The 15,171-nt window shown below is 39.7% G+C and overlaps 1 protein-coding gene across 5 annotated transcripts; it reads right to left on the bottom strand.

Moving 5' to 3' along the window:
* Positions 1-333: 333 nt before the first annotated feature.
* LOC143031690 (E3 ubiquitin-protein ligase TRIM32-like) lies at positions 334-12,914 on the bottom strand. 5 transcript variants are annotated; one of them, XM_076195845.1, is made up of 5 exons: positions 12,753-12,914; positions 4,186-4,441; positions 2,370-3,356; positions 2,015-2,219; positions 334-1,827 (listed from the first exon to the last, which is right to left on the bottom strand). In XM_076195845.1, the coding sequence occupies exons 2-5, from the start codon at positions 4,425-4,427 to the stop codon at positions 1,690-1,692; spliced, it is 1,572 nt and encodes a 523-aa protein (XP_076051960.1). In that variant the 5' UTR covers positions 4,428-4,441; positions 12,753-12,914; the 3' UTR covers positions 334-1,689. The 5 variants fall into 5 exon arrangements, with proteins under 5 accessions (XP_076051960.1, XP_076051961.1, XP_076051959.1 ...); XM_076195846.1 differs by having other exon boundaries at positions 4,201-4,441; positions 12,753-12,913; XM_076195844.1 differs by lacking the exon at positions 12,753-12,914 and adding an exon at positions 12,461-12,487 and having other exon boundaries at positions 4,206-4,441.
* Between the last annotated feature and the right edge of the window lie 2,257 nt (positions 12,915-15,171).

Raw genomic sequence — 15,171 nt, 5'->3', positions numbered from 1 at the left:
GTCATCGGAGTTGAATGGGTTAATGATAGATCAAGTACCAAAAGAGCAAAGGACCAATAAGCCTGTTGCTGCTTGTCTGTCTATAACACAACTAATACCAGTCCTTCCCTCTCCAATGCCAACACTTTAACTACAGTGCTCCCAAACTCAAACTCTCCTTTCCCTTTCATTCACAATACGTCGTATCTTCCCTCTTTCTTTTGCACCTCATACATGCACGTTCAATGAGCCAACTATTAAGATTCTGGCTGGTGTCTTCATCCCAGCACCTCTTATATAACTCAGCCTAAGAAGGAAAACAAATAGTAATTGCAATTAGAATAAAATAAAATATAAAATATAAAAATGTTTATTTAAAACAAAAGTTTCTGTTTACAATATGGAACTATCACATGGTATTTTTCTTTATATATCTAGAAGTGGGAGTCATCTGAGCACCAATATTCTTTTATACAACATGACTTGGTTTAACCCATTAAACTCCGATGACAAGATTCCTTGTCATTTGGTCAAATAAAACAAAAAATCATAAAACACCAAAATGTTTGATCAAACACCAGAAAAATATGACGTCAGTCCTCCTTGCTTCGCTCGCGAGGACTGACGTCATATTTTTCTGGTGTTTGATCAAACATTTTGGTGTTTTATGATTTTTTGTTTTATTTGACCAAATGACAAGGAATCTTGTCATCGGAGTTTAATGGGTTAAAGTCACCCCCTCTCCTGAGGAGGCTAGGATGCTGCCTCTTACATAGGACTCTAGTGTGGAATTTAACCATGCCATAGGTCAAAGTTGCTGTGGCAGGCTTCAAACTGCATTTCCTTCGACCTCCATTGCAAACAGTGATGCTCTACCAGACTCGGCCAGCGAGTGTACTTGTACATGAATGGTAACAAGGCAAAGCTGCTTCATATATGGCTTGCCAAGCAGCAAACTACACGTGCTTTGCTTATTGCACCATAGCACAATGTTGTGCAACAAGTGAAATATGCCAATAAAAGTGTATATATATACTCTAAAACATTTCATGATATTTTGTGGATACTATGGTATGAAGTGGTACAGTTGTTTCACATCTTGAGCACTCAAATATCAGTAAATACAACAACGAGTATGCACAACATTATGAGGTACAAGTCAATCAAACCTAAGAGTTGTAGTCTTATGCATTGATACACGTCTTGAGACGTCCTTGAGGCTACATACTCCTTAGATGCAGCAACTATGAGCGCTTTTAATTTTACCAGGAAATAATACATGGTCATGTTTTACCCACAAACTACATTGGCTGATTACGAACAATCTTAAGGACAAAATCCAGTTTTGCAAAACAAAGAATGCAGTCGATATAATGCTTATTTAAAATCTTACTTTCAGACCTCTCTTATACACTTGTATTTCAACATTTCATGTTGGTCTAGCAAGTTAGAAACTTCCTTGTACAAGAATGTTCCCTTACTTCCAACAACATGACGTCAGGGTAATCTAAAAATAACCATACTTTCATACCTAATGAACTTCACCATAAAATGGTATCTAAATAAATATTCTTTAAAAGATCCACATTCCACACTGATGTAAACTGTGGTTGGATGCATCCAAATATGTATACAAATAATACTCTTACTTTGAAATCTGTTACCATGGTAAAAAAGTTAAACCACTTGACGTGCTTCCTCCTTGGGAATCTAGCCCCTAAGAACTTTAAACTCTCGTAACAGGACGCTTTTTCCCTCTATAAAAATAGTCGCACACCTGGAGATACTTCGGGCTTGTCCATATTTTCTACAAAATGCTAAGAAGTGCCCATTATGTTTTACAATAAACTGAAAAGGAAAAAGAGCAACTGTGAGTAAACTTATCGATGCAGATTAAAACTTCACAATATCAATCCTACTTTGTCTGCAGATTCTCGAACGGTCAACATAAATTGTTCACATATAAAGAATGAAAAATTGTTACTCGAGAAGTCAATGGAATTATCGACCACAGGATGAGTAGTCTGAATCCTACCTTGTCTGCACATTCTCGGACGGTCAGTGTAAATGGTTCTTGTACACAGAATGGAAAATTGTTACTCGAGAAGTCAATGGAATTATCGACCACAGGATGAGTAGTCTGAAGATCTGCTGTACGGGCCTTCATGTCAACAGCAAAATGAAACATGGCATACCTAGCATGATGTGCGGCAAAGGCTATAGTGAAGTTGCAGTCTTCACTAAAATAATAAAAAATAAATGAATAAAAAAGAAAAAAGAAAAATCAGTACTTAATGTATTCCAACTGAAATATATCTAATTTTGTTAAATGCTTTCAGGTTAATGAATAAGCACAATCTCATCTAAACTATAACAAATGCCATTCCTACCTCAAGATTGTCAGTTCAAATGTGGCATAGTAAGGAATACTCTGCTCCTCGGGTACATTGACGTAGAAATCATGTGGCGCCTCCATCAACACATGAGGCACACTGCCAGCATATGTAGTTATGACGTTGTCTTGCGAAGCAACCTCGACAGCCGCCCCCGCAGCACCACCTTCTGCTGGACCTAGTAGAGTACAGACTGATGATGCATCTTGAGAGCCTGAAGAGGTCTGGGTTTGGGAGATCTGAGTTTGGAGAGCCTGAAAGTTTTTCACCAACATTTCCATACTATCCGACATAACCTGAGCTTCTTTAATTTCCTGCATGGCCGAAGGACAAGAGATGTCGAACTGCGAACCTTCGATGATTTTAGAGAGCTCCCCTAGAGAGAGACCCGACTGGATGTGCATCTTCTGAGACAACATCTGTGTTCTATGATCCTCTATTTCCGCAATAGATTTATTCAACTTTTCCACTAAGGATGTCGCAGCCCACGCAAGTTCCTTTGTAACAACAGTATTCTTAATTAGTATGGAGTCTATTTTCTCCATCTTTTCTAAATACGACCGCTGGAGTTTGAAAATTGCATCTTTTGCACCAACAACGTGATGGTTCCGGTTGCAATGCCCATGCATGGTACACTCCTCACAGATAAGGACATGACAGCTGTCACACCAAAGATCAATTATACTTCGACAATCTGGGCAAATGTCATCTTTTGCTCTCAGTACAGTCCCGTTGTTTAGCAAAGACGGAGAATCTCCCTCCCCCATGACCTTAAGGTTCTCCAGCAGGTCTTCCAGTTCGTAATTAATCGGAAAATCGGACACTTCCATTCCTGTATGATGTGCCTGGCATTTCGGACACACAACGTAGTCTCTATCACTATGCACTTGAATGATACACTGTCTACAAAAGCTGTGACCACATGGGAGAGCAAGAGGTCTCCGGTGTTCTCCGAATGGAGTTATACATATGGAGCACTCCATCCTGGAAAGAATTAAAAAGTAGTTAGTAGTGATGCAGTTGTGTCATACAAAGTAATCCCAAGTAATCAAACCTAACACCACATTGGTACATGCCAGACCCCCTGATATCCACCCCTTTGGATCCCCCCCCCCCAAAAAAAAAAAAAAAAAAAAGGAAAAAAAAAAAGAGAGAGAGAGAGAGAGCAAAGTCCAGCTGGTCGGACTGCAATGCAGCCACCCTCCAGCTCCTCTAAGTTACCAGAAAAGGCTGGACGACTGCATAACAAGTTGTCCTGGGTGTAACACACAACACTATACTATACAACACGTTATGGAAGACTGCATTGTACACAATCATGCATGCTAACAACATAATAGACACTCTATAAAGGATTTGTGGGAAAACCCCATTAGAGGCTGTGGCGTTCATCAGGAGTTGGGACCGCTCAGCCAGACTGCCTAGGGAATGACACCAACAACCTATTAAATCATCAAAACTAAGTGAAATTAATATACAACAAGCCGCGGGCTTTGCCCTCTCCAGCTTTGCTGGGGGCTTGGCTGCACAAACAGCGGCCTTTGGCTGCAGCGCTCCGTGCTCTAATCCCACGATAGGGATCCCGTGTTGGGGTTCCGCCCCGAGACCAAGGCCGAACCGATGGGACATTTTTTCCTGGTCAGTTCAAGGGAACATGGCGACCACTGAGGACTTGTTACCTTGGAGGACTTGTTACCGCTGCATTGCTCGTTCTCTTTCACTCGTGAATTTTGATAACCATAAAAAATATGATGAAGCCAGTTTACAGAGAATGGGGGGGTCACGCAGGTACAACTACAATATACACTCATACCTCGATTTAACGGACCTCACTTTAACGGATTTCGGATGCAACGGACAAAATCTGTAGCTTCCGGATCGTCCAGGGCGACCGGACGCGGTCCGATGTTTCCGCAGTTGACCGCCAGATGACCTATGGTCGCTTTGTTTACAACTGTGCCAGAACACGTGGAGCTGTTTGGTCCGTGTTTTTCGACCTTTTTGGCCCTGTTTTGTGTGTTGTTTGTGAAATAATTCAACAGTTTTTTTAACCATGGCACCTGTACATCCTGTAGAAAAGAGGAAAAGAGTCAATTTAACAGTATCACAGAAGCTTCAGTTGATTAAAAAGTTGAAAAGTGGAGTGTCGGTGAAGCAGGTGTGTGATGAATATGGAGTAAAGAAACAAGAAACAAACTGTCTGATATTCGTAAACAAAAGGAACAACTTACCCAATATTCGCTGAAGTATTCGGTTGATGAAAATTTTGGACTTGGTACTCTTGGGGTGAAAATTTTGGGCCAGTTCCCAGGTATTTACACTAACAGATTGCATAGTGTGCTTAAGTAAAAGTACCATACTGTATTCATTCCTAATTTTTTCGTAACGTAATCATTGAAATACAGTAGTATCGGAAACTTCGGACAATCGGGTATAACGGACTGGTGTTCCCCCCTTTTAGTCCGTTAAATCGAGGCATGAGTGTATATAATCAAGACGCTAAAATCGGCATCCTCGTGTACCCACTTGCTCCTCATAACGCCTACGTAGGCGTCATCGTATCGAAGGGGTTAATGGACTAAAAGGGGGGTAACGGTGTCCATTGATGTGAATAATCCGTTGATTTGGAGTGGTTTTTGTGTGTGTGTATTTACCTAGTTGTATTTTACAGGAAGGGGAGCTATGCTCGTGGTGTCCCATCTTCATATCTCATTTTATCTAAACTATTTTTAAATTCATGTATTGTTTTTGCACACACCACTTTCTCATCTAACTTGTTCCAACTGTCTATTACTCTGTGAAGAAAAATGTTCTTTTTCAGATCTCTTCTATAGCTGTCTTTCTTGATTTTCTTTCCGTGCCCTCTTGTATTTCTATCATCCCATTTTATCAGATTCTCTCTATCAATAATTTCTATGCCTTTCATGATTCTGTAAATAGCTATCAAATCTCCTCTCTATCTTCTTCGCTCTAGTGTCTGTAGTTCCAAGTTTTTCTAGTCTCTCTTCATATGATAGTTTTGAGAGTGTTGGTGCCAATTTTGTAATTGCTCTTTGCATTCTTTCACGTTTTTTATACATTTTTTTGTAGTTGGTGACCACATCGTTGCTGCATATTCCAATCTTGGTGTGTGTGTGTATTGGGGGGGGGGAGATCACCTTTCTTGTCCTTACTAGCACAGACATCAAAATGAGTGGCATATTGCTTTAACTTATCCTTCGCTTTACGAATATCACTCGCCATTTGTTTTTTAACTCCAAACTCCTCACACACTGGCCACAGACACACCTAATTCCAACTTCTTAATTAGCTCTAATTTCTTCTTAATATTTAGATTAACACGCTTTGCTTTAGCTTTGGGTGGCATAGTGATTGCACAGCACTAAACAACAGCACCAAAAACACCACAAACACAGTGAAACCACTGCAAACACAGCTAATAAACGTCCACACCGATCAAGATCTTGTTAACTAGTAAACAAAACAAAGTGCGTGCCATCATGCCATCAGCCACTCAGCGGACAAACGCCGAACTAACGGATGCATTCACCCTACCCACGAAATTTACTGTCGGACCGGACCAGCGGATTTTGTCCGTTGCATCTGATATCGGTAATGCAGTGTCCATTAATAAGAGGTCAATCTGTACGTATAAAAGTGATGACGGATGTAAACAAAACAAGTGTGAATGTAGTAGTTTCAGAGGGATTAGCCTGTTAAGTGTAGTAGGGAAGGCTTATGGGAGGATCTTAATTGAGAGGATTAGGAGAGGAACAGAAGGAGTACTGTAATTGGTGAGGAACAGTGTGGATTTAGGACAGGTAGAGGTTGTGTAGATCAGATCTTTGTGGTAAGACAGATATGTGAGAAAGCTATAGGAAAGGGGAAGGATGTTTTTTGGGCTTTTATGGATCTGGAAAAGGCTTATGATAGGGTAGACAGAAAGGCACTGTGGGAGGTTATGCAGATTTATGGGATAGGAGGAAAGCTTTTGGGAGCTGTCAAGAGTTTTTATGAGAGTAGTAGAGCATGTGTCAGGATTAGAAATGGAGAGAGTGAGTGGTTTGAAGTAAAGGTGGGACTTCGTCAAGGATGCATTATGTCGCCCTGGCTGTTCAACTTATACATGGATGGAGTGGTGCGAGAGGTGAATGCTAGGGTAGTGGGTCAGGGATTGGAGATGGTTAAAGAAAATGGAGAAAAGTGGGAGGTGAGCCAGCTGTTGTTTGCGGACGACACTGCGCTTGTGGCAGGGTCAGAGGAGGGATTGAGGAAGCTGGTGGCAGAGTTTGGGAGAGTATGTGATAGAAGAAAGCTAAAGATAAATGTGGGTAAAAGTAAGGTGATGAGATGTACAAGGGGTGAAAGTGGCAGTAATCTGGAAGTGAGCATTAAGGGAGAGCGACTGGAGGAAGTGGATAGTTTTAGATAATTGGGTGCAAGTGTAGCAGGAAAAGGTGGAGTGAAGGTGGAGGTAGAATGTAGATTGAGAGAAGCGAGTAAATGCCTTGGTGGTTTAAAGAGTGTAATGAGGAATAGACATTTGGGAATGGATGCGAAGAGGAGACTGTATGAAGGAGTGATTGTGCCAACAGCACTGTATGGGGCAGAAACGTGGAACATAAGAGAAGAAGAGAGAAGGAGTTTGAATGTGTTTGTGATGAGGTGTCTGAGAAGTATGGTGGGGGTTACTAGGCTGGATAGAGTGAGAAATGAGGAGGTGAGGAGGAGAACAGTGGTGAAAAAGGATTTGGGAGATAGGGTTGATGAAAGAATATTAGGATGGTTTGGACACATGGAAAGAATGAGTGAAGAAAGACTAGTAAAAGATGTATGGAAGGCAGATGTGGAGGGAGTGAACATGAGGGGACGTCCTAGGATGAGGTGGATGGATGGGGTGAAGGGGGCTTTGGGGAAGAGGGGAATGTCTGTTGAGGAAGGAAGGGAGAGGACGGAAGACAGAGGTGAGTGGAGAATGGTTGTATATGGATGATGTTGTGACTGCATGAGGGGGGTAGTATGTGTGAGTAAATTTTGACGTAGCCCAAAGGGATTTCTCCCCGTCTTCGCCTTATATGCAAAGGGGGACGGAGAGGGGGGGTCGCCGATTAAATGAAGTGGCCTTGCTGTGGATGTACTGTGTCTTGCGACACTGCTTCTGACCCAGGGCGGTGGGCAGGGTGCAGGGATGACCCGTCATCCAGGAGGTGCTCAGATGAGAGGGAGGGTGGGAGGGGTGTGGAGTGTATTTAGGGATGAAATGGGTGGGAGTGTTTTTATGCCTTTCCCTTTTTGGCTACCTCCCTTGGAAGGGGGAAAAAGCCTTGGTATATGTATGTATGTGTATGTATGTAAATATGTATAGAAGTGATTACGGGTATAAACAAAACATTCTAACATTTCACAAACATTGGAAGATGTTTTTACCTTGCAAGATTCTTTTGCTCATTAATGCCACAGGGAAAGCCATTCTTAAAGTAACAATTGCTCCTATAAGAAACAACATAGGCACAATAATATCTCTTGATCTTGTACAGCACTGCAAGATTCTCCAAGCTCTCATGAAGGATTATAGTGCTTTGGCCACTTCAGAAACCTGTTTAACCACTTTGGTATGATGAAACTTACATAGGCATCATGGGGCGCGAGTGGGCAGACAAGGATGCCGATGTCAGCTTCTTGATTATACTTTTTGTAGTTGTACACGAGTTACAACTGGATTCTGTGAACTGATTTTCTGTTTATTATTACTCAGAGTAAAAGTGAACGAATAATACAGCAGTGACTTTATACTTTATAATGTGAGCAGTGTGATGCATTGTTCGTATAGTGGCCAATGCTGCACATGAGAATTTGACTCGTACTGAAGTAGAAATGGGTGATATGAGAATGGCATTCCATTTGCCATAAAACTCAAAATATGAATTTCCTCAGTTTGCAGAGGGACCTTGTAAGGGCGATTGTCCAGTAACTGTTTTGGGGTCAATGACGACAGTTGTGAAAATTCCTCCTTTCCAAAGCTGTCTGAGGATGTTCAGTGTAAAGGATGTTGCATTTGGGTGTAGGTGTCATGTCACTGTGTACATTACCTGGGTCTGGAACAGTTACCTACAGTTAGACTTAGAGTGAGGTAATATATTCTGCCTCTGAATAGTCAATTGTACTTCTAGAAGAATTGTGGTGTTTAGTTTTTGGGATATGAATTTGGGTCTATGGTTTGTGTGATTCACATTGGGGAGAGCGTTCTTTGTTTCAGCTACTTCCGAGGGGGGTGAGGATACGATCTGACCAGTGATTTGGAGAACGGGTCCAGAGTTGTGTATCTCTGAATGCAGTAAAAGGCTTCTTTGCTCTACAGGCTGTGGTACAGTCTAAATTCCACCACTGTGTGTCATGATGTGGATGGTGAGGTTATTATGACAGGAGTGTAGTATGGAGTAGTGATGAGATGCCTGGGGAGTATAGAATTGCTGTACCTCCTTGTCTGGCTTGGGTAGGGAGAGCAGGGGAGGTTGATTTATGAAATTTTTGGCTGGAGCAGGTAGGCCGCTCAACGCATATCTATCACATACAAATAAATGAATTAATAAATCAAAACAGTAAAAGTAATAAGCATTCACTCATAAAAACACATCAAAACAAGATACACACATAAGCAATCATACATACAATTTTAAATTTCATAAAACAAATTGGTGTCTTTTAAAAAGTTTAAAACATTCTCCACATGAACACCCTCCCCTAAAATTTCTCCAAGAGAATTCATTAAAAAGTTTGCCCTGCACTTATTAGAGTATGCAGGGCACTGAATTAAAATGTGTTTAATTGTAAAAACAACTTGGCAAGTGGGGCATTGAGGGGCCAGCCTTTCTGCTCCACTTGCCATAAAAAATTTATGGACAAGGTAGGAATGGAGGAGAACAGGGGAGGGGGTAATTGTACAAGTAGGGTGTGCACATGTCTAGTTGTGTTTCATGTAAACAGATGCAACCTATTTTGTCTTGATGATGGATATGCAGTTTCCTGACTTGGGACAAGTCCTCAGTAATTCCACTGTATGATGGACTGCAGTATTTGGGATATGTATCAATGCAGGCTGGGGTAGGTTTCATTGGTTACCGAGGTCAGAGTTTTTCTATGTATTTGGGAGGGGAGGATGATGGGTATGGAAAAGCGAACTTGACAAGTACTTGTTTGGGTCTGTCAGGTGTACTGGAGGTCTAGGAGACTTGACTAGTGTTTGGTGTTGGTGTGTAAGGTTGGCATTGGGATAGGGCGGATTTCTGCTTGTACAACCACGGATTTTTTTTTCTTCTCAAAAGACAAATAATTTGCAACATTATGTATTGAAATGGAAATTATTGTAAGGCTGCAAATGTGATGTGTATAGGGGAGAGGGAGAGAGAGAGAGTGCGAGTTTAGACTCAGTTATCCAGGTTACATCGAGTTAGAACGTTACATTTACATTAGGCTCTTTCCCCCTGATAATGGGGATGGTGGAGTCAAAGGAGACACCTATCTGTTGTCCCTCCTATCTTAGCTCCTTGTGGATAAAGGGCCATTTTTATTCCATGCTCAGATCGGAGGCAATGCAGGAAGACGACACTTCCGCAGCAGGGCCAGACACATGACGCTGGTTTGCTTTCACAGTTCCCATTAAACTCCGATGACAAGACTGAAGTCATATTTTTCTGGTCTTTGATCAAACATTTTGGTGTTTTATGATTTTTTGTTTTATTTGACCAAATGACAAGAATCGTGTCATCGGAGTTTAATGGGTTAACTAAATGATGACCCTCGCCTCTCATCCAATCTAGAATCTAGAGCCAACTAAAAATCTCTGTGCTGCATCAATTTCCCATCCACTCACATAGAAGAAAAAGAATCCAAAGAATTTCTGTCCCATACCCATGGTTGTATGAGGGGAAGGGAGATTATATATATCTAAGATACATCTATATATATATCTATACGAGATAATGATCAATTCCCTTCCTGTACTATTTCCAGCTGATGACAAAGTCCCACAATAATACAACACTGACAACAGTCATGTTTCCCCCCCCTCAAGTCTATATATAAGAGGGCCTGAGGACTTATGCAAGCCACTATGGGGCTGGGGAATTTCTTAAGTGAAACTTGAGGCAATAATTGATTAAATTCTTATCCCTTTTCCATTTTAAAATATAAACCCATGTGAAATATATGTAGTTATTTATTCTGGTGAATCTAAAGTATATCAATACATATATACATATACCAATGGCTTTTTCCCTCTTACAAGGGAGGTATCCAAAATCAAACTCAGATCCACTACCATCCATTTCATCCCTATCATACTCCACTCCCATCCACCCCCTCCCTTTTTTCTTGGCTCCTCCAGAATGATGGGTCATCCCTACATCTATCAATATAAAATTAAACACTTTTTATAAATTATAATACATCAATATAATATACGTTTTTCTTGGCAGAAATCAATAGCAAAAAAACCTTTGCTAGAAGCGATAAATTACTGAACTAAGCTGTGATGGGATCTTTAAGACACCACGTTTGTTTTGATAGATGTCAAAGTCGGAGAAACTGAAATACAATTAATTGTTCTAACCTAACCAAACCAGTAAAATTTTAGTTGTGTACACTTACATGATATAGCAACATAAAATTAATGATTAATTTTGTAAATTATAATAGATCAACAATGCTATTTTCTTGGCAGATCAATAACAAAAAAGTTGCTAAAAACCATTTTCTAACGAACGAACGAAGTTGCGGCGGTTGAATGATAGCCATGTTTGTTTTGATAGGTGCTGAGGTCGAAGAAATGAAAGTATGATAAATTAGTCTATTCTAACCTAACTAATCTATGTAACCTAACCAATGTTTAGTAATTTGGTACCTCGGGTTATTAACAGATGACAGCAGAACCCCGTGTTCTCTCATAATGTCCAAGGAAGCCCTATTGTCTTTGTAACAGCACCTATTAATGTCACCTGGAGTTGGAGAACACCCGGTCCACAACATGATCATGACTGGATTGGCATGGTGTCTGTACTGTATCTTAGCGGCTTTGTTCGTCAGTAAATTTGCTTGTAGCAAGGTCTTTTGTTTTTTATTTCCACCACGAAAATCGCATAATTACATTCATGTATTATAATTCACAAAATATCTAATTTTCTAATGCTATATCGCGTAGGTGTGCACAACTAAATTAATACCACCAAACCTCCTATGCCATCACCAAACTGACATTGGACTTGACGGCTGACACAAACATGGTATCTTTAAGCTTCAATCGGTAGTGAATTGCTTTAAGCAAGGTTTATAGATTTCTGCCAAGAAAAATATGTTGATGTACTTTAATTTACTGAATATTTAATTTTCTATTAATATGTGTAGGTGTACACTTTTTAGTAATACCTTCTCTAAGGATTGATAATGGCACCGTATCTAGGGGACTTGGATGTCAATGACTTGTCAATGACTTAACTGTCAACTTGATTTTTCTCCGTTAGGAAAACATGCAGCCCCCACGTTAATTCACACTAGTTCTCAGGCCCTCCCACAGTTCTGGGAAGAAATGTTGGATCGATAACTTTGGTCTTAGTGCAGGGCAGTTTTTTGTCTTCGGTTTTAGCATCATGTGGGGGGAAAAAGCTACCAACTGTTGGGCCTCTGTGTGCAAAAATGTTAGTTAGCCTTGATAGGAGACCCTGGGATTAGTTCAAAGACCGTCAATCAACCTGTGCACCTCTACAGAGTCAAGGATGTCAAGTTTTGAAGACAATTAGCAAGCAGAACCTCACAGAACTGACAATCCTTCTCATGGTAATAAAATCAATCATTGCTTCTGGACAGCACTTTTGTGATTTACCATACCTGCCCCACATGTGTACATGTACAGTATATCTAAAATATGTAAAGGGACTTTGATATGTCATGAAGACCTTGTAGTAAACATTTCTTGTCCAACATTTCCGGAATAAAAAATCATATTGCAATTACGTCTACAAAATTCTTGAATTTCGTTGACAAATTATATGAATACAAAAAATATACACACAGATAATTGTAATATGTAAAGGGACCTTGAATGTCATGAAGACCTGGCTTGTAGTAAACAGGTTATATGGAAATTAAGTTCAGAGAGCTATGAAACGCCCATCGATGTGATATCTCGCCAGACTTCAGTTTCCATATACGTTGTACCATGCAATAACATTTATGGATTACATTAATAATTTCCGTAATAAAAAATCATATTGCAATTACGTCTACAAAAGTTCTTGAATTTCGTTGACAAATTATATATAAATACAAAAAATATACACACAGATAATTGATCCATCCTTAAGTTACAATAAAAACATATACCAGTACCTGTTCTCAGAAACTCAAAAGTGAAATGTGAGGGCAACAATTTCCATTTACAAAGTAACTGCTAAAACTCTGAGCTCTCCCTCATTCCCTTCTCACTGCCTTTCGAGTACTCTTCTTGTGTGTGTGTCTGGTGTAAACATTGTACGCGGGAATCGAACAGGTATCCTTTGAATGCTTCAAATTTCTAATTACACGGTACTGAGAACTTTTTGCATTGGTAATCGTCTATAAATTCTATAGTATCTATAAATTAAAGTTGTTACAGTACTATCTTTTTTACAATGTTGTATCATGAAAAACTTATCATAATGCATTTCTATAATTTGACTGATTGTATAAGTGGTTTCTCCTGTAGTAATTATCAATACTCCTATCACGGCGTACACCATTCTATGTTTTATTATGGTTGCTAGTGGACTTTAATCAACCAAGAAAAATACACATAGGTCGAGTCCTTTCAGTAATTTAATTTTCCGTTATGCTAAAATTGGTGTGTGTCTATCTTCACATTAGTGTGATGTCACTATTCTTGACACTTGATTCAGTGTATATTCCATCCCTGATTGTGTCTTTTTTTATATTAAAATATTAAAGCATCATTTCTCATCGCACTCAATGTAAAAAAAATCGTTGATCTTAGTCTTTTGAGATACCAGTTGCCTTATTTGTTTTTATTGATTTTGTCTATGATGGCTTCTGGATACTACTTTTCTCAGAAGTCTAATAATAACATTGCGTCGTACTGAATCTTCATTATGTTTGAAGTGGGCGGCGTGGCACCACATTTGTTTAAATTAGGTCTTAACTGATAAGGCGAGAAAGACTTTTTCAGAGGACCGTCGTCAGCATTCGATTACATCTAAGGCTAAGTTGACTTCTGCAATGGCAGGCTAGGGTTACACGTGTTTTTTTTTTATAATAGTTGTCCATCGCAATTGCACCGTCGTATACGTAATTATACAATGACAGTACGATATCAATGTAGTACATAAGTAGGCTACTCCGAGATGTCAGCAAAGTCTGGACCAGAATGGAAATAAGCTTACATGATTTTTTGTGTTATCCTCGGCATTTGTTATTTCGAACTATTTGTTCTTTTCTTTGTCTGTACTTTATGTATATTGATGCAATGCCAAATAAAATAAATAAAAACAGATAAATGAATAAACGGACAAATGCTTCCACTATCAATGAAATGTATTTGATTTGAGGAGAGCAGTAAAAAGAGTGGAGAAATCAGTAGCAGAGAATGTGAAAGAGAACCCTAAAGCATTCAGGAAATATATACAATCCAAGACAAAATCGTCAGTAAGTGTCAGGGAACTGTATATGAATGCAGAGATAACATTGAGAACTAAAAATGACAAAGAGAAAACGAATGTTTTGGCAGAATTTTTCAGCTCTGTGTTGACACAAGAACCAGAGGGGGAGATACCTACTCTCGCTGCTAAAGACTTACCAGAAATGCCGCCATTCGAATTCACAGACGAGGAAATAGATAAGGTAATTGACAAACTACAGAGAGACAAATCACCCGGCCCAGACGGATTACATTCTAGAATTCTGAAAGAAGTGAAAGCGGAGATCATCAGCCCACTTAAGCTTATATTTAACTCATTACTACAGACCAGTAAGATACCAGTGGATTGGAAAATAGCTAATATTACAGCAATATTTAAAGAAAAGGAGATAGAAGTAAACCAGAATATTATAGACCAGTAAGTTTGACCTATGTTATCTGTAAGCTGATGGAATCGATAATACGTGGAAAGGTGTTAGATCATTTGAACAAGTATAAACTAATAAGTGGAAGGCAGTACGGATTTGTGAATGGACGCTCAACGGGGCTTCAGCTGATCACAGTAACAGAAAAATGGACAAAGATATTGGATATGGGAGGAGGAATTGATGTAGCCTACTGGGATTTTATGAAGGCTTTTGATAAGGTGCCGCACCGGAAATTAATGGGAAAAGTCAGCAGTTATAACATCAAGGGGAAAGCCTTGAAGTGGATTGAGGAGTTTCTAAAAGATCGAAAACAAAGAGTGATAGTAAATGGTGAAGTGTCACAGTGGAAAGATGTGATTAGCGGGGTGCCTCAGGGTTCAGTACTCGGGCCGTTGATGTTTGTTATATACATGAATGACATGCCAGACACTATATTAAACAGTCAGATATTTCTTTATGCAGACGATACAAAGATATACAGAGAAATCAAAGGGAGAGAGGATTGCAGGAAGATCTACAAAGAATGAAGAGCTGGTCGGAAAAGTGGCTGTTGAGGTTTCATCCAAAGAAATGTGAAATAATGCGAGTAGGGAGGACAGGAATAGAGAACTTTCAATACATAATGGAAGAAGAACTAAATGTAATGAGGGTGGAAAAGGATTTGGGTGTTGTTGTGGATAATGAATTAAAA

The sequence above is a fragment of the Oratosquilla oratoria genome, chromosome 12 (assembly GCF_046742065.1).
Source record: "Oratosquilla oratoria isolate Oo_2021 chromosome 12, ASM4674206v1, whole genome shotgun sequence".
NCBI classification, from domain to species: domain Eukaryota; kingdom Metazoa; phylum Arthropoda; class Malacostraca; order Stomatopoda; family Squillidae; genus Oratosquilla; species Oratosquilla oratoria.
The sequence above is the reverse complement of the archived record's forward strand: the minus strand, read 5'-3'. Positions and strand labels throughout refer to the sequence as shown.